The 6,000-nt window shown below is 39.4% G+C and overlaps 1 protein-coding gene across 4 annotated transcripts in view; it reads right to left on the minus strand.

Annotated features, from left to right (window-relative positions):
• JAK1 (Janus kinase 1) overlaps nt 1–4,420 on the minus strand; it is a 28,664-nt gene extending 24,244 nt beyond the window's left edge. For 3 of the 4 annotated variants that reach the window (XM_086463315.1, XM_009952761.2, XM_086463314.1), the window contains exons 1-2: nt 4,225–4,420; nt 1,331–1,454 (exon numbers count right to left, since the gene is read on the minus strand). In XM_086463315.1, the coding sequence (XP_086319441.1) occupies nt 1,331–1,454; nt 4,225–4,393 (293 nt within the window). In that variant the 5' untranslated portion in view covers nt 4,394–4,420. The remainder of the gene's footprint in view (nt 1–1,330; nt 1,455–4,224) is intronic. The other variant, XM_086463313.1, reaches the window with a different exon arrangement.
• Between the last annotated feature and the right edge of the window lie 1,580 nt (nt 4,421–6,000).

A 6,000-nucleotide genomic window follows, 5' to 3' on the forward strand; every position in this document is an offset into this window, starting at 1 on the left:
CGTATTTTTTTTTCCTCATAACAGTTCATCTACAACCAACAACAATTCTAGTCTGGCACAAATGTAATCAGATTTGGAACACCTTACAGTTCAAACACCACATTTTCAAACCTCTCTCTTTGTATTTGCACAAGCAAAATGCTCGTTATTCTCTAACAAGCCTAGAAACGATTTGGATGCATAACCTGAAGTTTATACATGCCAGTTCTCCCATTAGAACGTACAAGTGATAGTCATGCTGTCTAACTAGAGATTATTAGGAAAAAGATGTTAAAATGCATACAGCTGTACTACCACTTGAAGTTTTTTCTCTACAGCCCAAACTGACTATGTACGCAAGTATTACATTTTAAGACAAAGAGGGAATATTACGTAGAAGCTTATTTTCTTACAGTTGTACCTTGAAGAATTGACAAAAATGATCTGTGGACTTGCTTTAGGAAAATGGGTAAAGTTTCTAGACTAATTATTGCTGGAAGCAAAGCTTATTCCATATATTTTTCTCCTATATCATACACTTAAAGCTCATATTGACACAAGAAGACAGAATAAAAATTAAAAAAAAAAAAAAAAAGGAGGCAGTATAATGTGCAGCTCTATCAAATCCTAAAAGGAGTACATCCTTCCTTTAGCTAGAGTATGTCAGAGTGCTCAACAGTTGTTAGCACTACTGCTTTCATCTTCCAGTGGATGAGGGCTGGTGTACCCAGTCAACCCCAGAAAGCTCTACAGGCTACGTGCTATATTTTAAGAATGCCACCCAAAGCTCAACCTGATGGTACACGATGGATAAAGATCCTGGGAACAACGATTTCTATTTCCTGATGCCTTCCCCAGTCTATTGCATGCCACCCACAGCGAGGTCACACAGATTCCCCTACAGTCCTAGAGGAGAATTTCAAAAGGAAGCGCATGTTGCTTTTTCCTTTCCAGTTAATAGTAAAATTCCCATTGACTTCAGCAGGAGTACGGTAACACTTCAAACGGAAACTGAAACATGCAAAATACTGACATAATAAAGCAACATTTTTGAGCCTTTTTTTTATTTTTTTTTTCCCCAATTCAGCTTTTAGCTAGTTCAGTCACCTACAGCTCTGTGGATACAGGTTCTTGTGGTTTTTCAACTTCTGGGGCTTTTTTCAAGGTTATATAGCAAAGATAAAAAAAATTAGGACACATTTTAAGCTTTTACTGTTAATCTCTTACCTATGCTGTGAAAAGCAAGCTGCTGCTTCTGGTTTTGCTTTCCTGCTTCTTCAGTGAGTTCAGTAGTAAGAGTTAGCACATCTACATACGAGTAAGGAATCATTTTTCAGATGTTTGCACTTACCTCATTCGATAGTGGAGCCGGTGTGATGTTTTTTCATCTATCTTAAAGACCTGGTTTGGTGCATACCAGAGTCTTTTGTTTTCATCATACAGTGCAAAGAGATTATGGCACAGAGGAGATATAGCTGTCAGAGAAAAGTAAACAAATGTATGAATCACAAGGCTACAATACATATGCATAAAGCAAATACCGGATCTTGCAAAACAAGACCATAAAAAGAAACTGCTACTAGGACTGGTTTAAATCACAAAGTTATGGTCAAAGTGGAACTGCAAACTGCACATTGGTTCACTCCATCAGTTTTAGCTTGTATTAAACAGTGTATCATTTCAGCTGCTTCTGACATCAAACTTACTCTGAAATCCTGATTTTGCCAAAGGTCTGAACTTAAGAGGAAATTACTTAAAAATTGTCATGTTTTCCAAATCACAGAAATGGGTGTTTTAACAAACGCACTCAGCAATACCACAGCTTTGTTCTCCATTTTATTTTATCAATAAATTTTACTCCCATGGTTGAAAGAAGGTTTTAGCGAAGCGATGAAAATCCCCTTCTCATTAGCAGACAAGCAGAAAGCGTAACGTGTCATTTTTCCATTCTTTGCTAACTCAACAGAGGGTTTTCCAACAAAGAACAGACTTTGCCTTGTATGTCTACGCTGACCTGCTTTAACCTTTGCATTTACATCATCCCAGAGAAAAACAGGCTACGGTATGTTTACAGGTCTATGGTTGTTTGAATTCCTTGCTTCAGTTCCCTGCTCAATAGGCGGCAGTACCTTTTTGCAAAAGCCCTGATCAGGCAAGCAGCTCTCTTGCAGAGAGCAGTGTAGCACAGGCTTAAGTGTTTTTTTGAAATTAGGTCAACTGCAGAACACTTTGGTGGGGTCTCAGCAGATACAGTGAAACCATTTCTAATCTGACTGGGGGAGAGAGAGCAGAAGAGAAGAAAAGCAGCCAAGGAAATAAAAACTAAACAGCTTAATTGCAAAGTTCACAGAAGGCGGGGTTGACAGCCTTGTGCAGGTCAACAAGCAGGATGTAGATGCCATCAGTGATTCGAGCTGTGATTTACAGGAGAGACCAGCATCACAGGCCTGCTGAAATGGGTAAGACTTTTGGACTTTACTACCACATGCTGTGTGAAAAGTGACAGAAGGCAGAAATAAGTTCCCTTAAGGAAAGCTCACTTTAAGTGACTTCTTCAAAGGTTTTAAACTTCCAAAGAAATTACCAGGAGCACTTGCACAGTATGTGGGTTCACACCCATCAGTTCACAGCTCTTCCATGCTGACATACAGAGGTGGGTTTTACTCATTTTCATTCAAAAACAACATGAGCACTTATTTGATAAGGTTTGTCCTTCAGATTCCCATCATTCCTGCCTTTCCAACGGAAGAGAAGCAATTAGGCAAATGAACTGAAGGGTACTCAATGTTACAAGAAACAAGATGACATGGTATTAGGTCAATGGTTGGACTTGATCACAGAATCATAGAACCATTTTGGTTGGAAAAGACCTTTAAGATCATCAAGTCCAACCATTCTCCTAACACTGCCAAGCCCACCACTAAACTAGGTCCCTAAGCAGCACATCTATACGTCTTCTGAATGCCTCCAGGGATGGTGACTCCACCACCTCCCTGGGCAGCCTGTTCCAATGTCTAACCACTCTTTCAGTAAAGAAATTTTTCCCAACATCCAATCTAAATCTCCCCTGGCGCAACTTGAGGCCATTACTTCTTGTCTTGTCATTAGTTACTCATGAGAAGAGACCAACACCGGCCTCACTACAACCTCCTTCCAGGCAGTTGTACAGAGCGATCAGGTCTCCCCTCAGCCTCTTTTTCTCCAAGCTAAACAACCCCAGTTCCCTCAGCCACTCTTCATAAGGCATGTTTTCCAGACCCCTCACCATCTTCGTTGCCCTTCTCTGGACCCGCTCCAGCACCTCAATGTCTTTCTTGTACTGTGGCGCCCAAAACTGGACACAGTACTCAAGGTGTGGTCTCACCAGGTCTATTCCAACCTAATGATTCTGTGACATAGGGAAAGAAGACTTTTAAAGCAGCAGGAAAACTTATGCCCAGTTTGCCTGTTATACAGCCATATTCACCACTCCCATACAGGCTGAATAATATGTAGTGTTCCATGAAGCTGGGGGAACACAAAATTTGGATCAGGGGCGGGAAAGAACCTTAGAATTGTAAATATAAAAGTACGCTGGTTCACAAGGCCCAAACATAGATTAAATCCATTAATTCCAGTAGAATTACATAAATGTTCAAATATTTTGCTGAGTCAAGGACCACAGTGACAAAGCAAGAAATCTTCATCATACATTTATGCATTACTGCAATTGTGCGCAGTTCAGGTTACCTTAACTGGTGAGTCACTCTCTGCAAAGAAGTGTCAAGTAACAGAAAACTAAAATCACAAAAGCAGTGTATAGGTTTTGTTTTCATCTGGCTTTTTTTTTTTTTTCATTAGCCCTTTTCAAAATGTTTTCTAACATCAGGACAGATCCTGATAGGCTTACCAACCAGTACACAAGGTAAAACCAGCTTTGTGTTAACTTATTTGTATATGATGTCTCCTCTTAAAAGAAACCTAAACATCCCACCTAAATGAAAAAAATCAGTATCTGTATCTGCCAGAAATCAAGGTGGGAGATCATCACTTTATATGAATCTCAAAACAGTCTCTCCCACCATTTCTTCCTCTCCAAGCAGTTTAAGAACTGTCCAAACAGACCCTTGGCAAAAATTTCCATCCTAGACCACATGGCATGCATATTTCTTCTACAACCACTGACTCACATGCAGGGAAGGATGCATCACTTTCAACACCGTCAGGCCTTGCCACTGAGAACTTATATAAAATCCAAACACTCACAACACCTCTGGGCAGCTTCAATGCACAGCTCCTCCGAAGTAAACTCGCCACTGGTGTAACAAATAGGGTTTTTATCTTGCAGGTAGAAAAGTATTTCTAAACCCTGATGCTGAGCTTCCAGGTTTACTTCGCTCTTCTTTGTGCTTCTCATTTTTGCACAGAAAGCCATGGCTTTGCAATCTTCTTTTACATTTAGATACTGGAAGTGGAGGAAAAATAGTTAAGGAAAAGGTGAGGAAGAGTTTGAATATTTGTCAGAACACAAATCCATTGCTTAATGAGGCTACTGCATACTATGATAGGCTAGGCACAGCGTTTCTCCAAGTCTTCACACCGGGAACATGATTTTTCAAAAGCAGTACTTTTCACAAATGAGGGGGAAAGTGAAAAAAGAAACGTCAATGATTATTCTGTTTCTGGTAACTCTGTTCCAAATAATTCCCTTCTGTTCTGGTGGTTCCACAACTATGCTAAAAGGTTTCTCTTCTTACTGTAAAGCAGGAATAACTTTCACATCCTTAAGCACCTAACTGGCTGAAAAACAATACTTGAGGCTGGGTAATATAAACAGTACCACTTATATTTCCTTTTTTTTTATTAAAAAAAAAAAGTTAGATTCTATTTTTACAATCTCCTTAGCAGCTAAATGTTTCTGATAGTTTTTCTCTCCTCTCACCCTTTGTTTTCTAAACTCCTGATACTTAATGTGTCATGGTGAAATGAGCTTTATTGGAGAGGTTTGGGTTTTTTTTTTTCATTATTACTTCTCTCTCTCCAGAAGGGAAGAGTAGCACTAAATAGGTCTAATGCAATAGCTTTTAGACTGCCAAGAATGCATACAAAGACAGCTCAGACTCAAAAGAAAAGGTGTGTTGCATTTTATATACCCAGTACTTAAACAGAAAGAGTGGAAAGGAAATAGATGAGCACATACTCCATGTATTATAGGGTCTATGTTTCATGTTTTATTAAGCTTTAGCTCAGTTAGTAACAAAAGCCCAAACCACTAGTTTGATAGTTTATGAAATTAATCCTCCCACCGAAAACAAACAAACCCAAACCTCAAAAGTAAACACACCTGCATTTATGTGACTGTCTGATCCTCTGCACAACTGAAATGGGTTATCTTCACACCCTCCAAGAGCAACTTGACTCTGCCTGACAAAAAAAAAAAAAAAAAAAAAAGATTGTCAGAAATGGCTTTGTCCAGTTTGAGGCACAAAATATACGGTCAGGCTGATAAAACGCCACTTGCAATCCAAGGGAATCTTTCCATTAATATAATTGAGATGCAGAGCTAGTCTCAACCAAAGACAGAGCAAGCATCTAGGAGTCTACGTAAGTCCACTGATTTCTTTTGGCTCTTTGGATGCACTGGCTGAGATGCAAACAAAAAACAGCAGGGAAGCCTTGGTTATTCATTGGGGTTTGTTTTTTTTTTTATATTTTCAGAGTATCAACCATCAGTTTGGTGTTGTACTCACTGCAACCCTTAGCTGTGACACCAAAGGAGCACTCCTGTCTTTGCTTTACCTTCTTCAAGGCTTTTAAAGTCACTCCATTCTTCATATTTTTAACTACATATTGATAACTCAAATTCTTCCCTAGTCTCTACTGTTTCTTCCCCCTCCAGATTATCATGGTTTTTTCTTTGTTTTATTCTTCTTTGCTCTATGAAAGGTGCAGAGCGTTGGGTGGCTGTCAGAAAGTAAGGAAGCTACTCAAGGGAGTGTCATTGCAAGGTCATATTTCTCTCAGAGGAACCTTGTTCACAAG

This window comes from Leptosomus discolor, chromosome 3 (assembly GCF_034619465.1).
Source record: "Leptosomus discolor isolate bLepDis1 chromosome 3, bLepDis1.hap2, whole genome shotgun sequence".
NCBI classification, from domain to species: domain Eukaryota; kingdom Metazoa; phylum Chordata; class Aves; order Leptosomiformes; family Leptosomidae; genus Leptosomus; species Leptosomus discolor.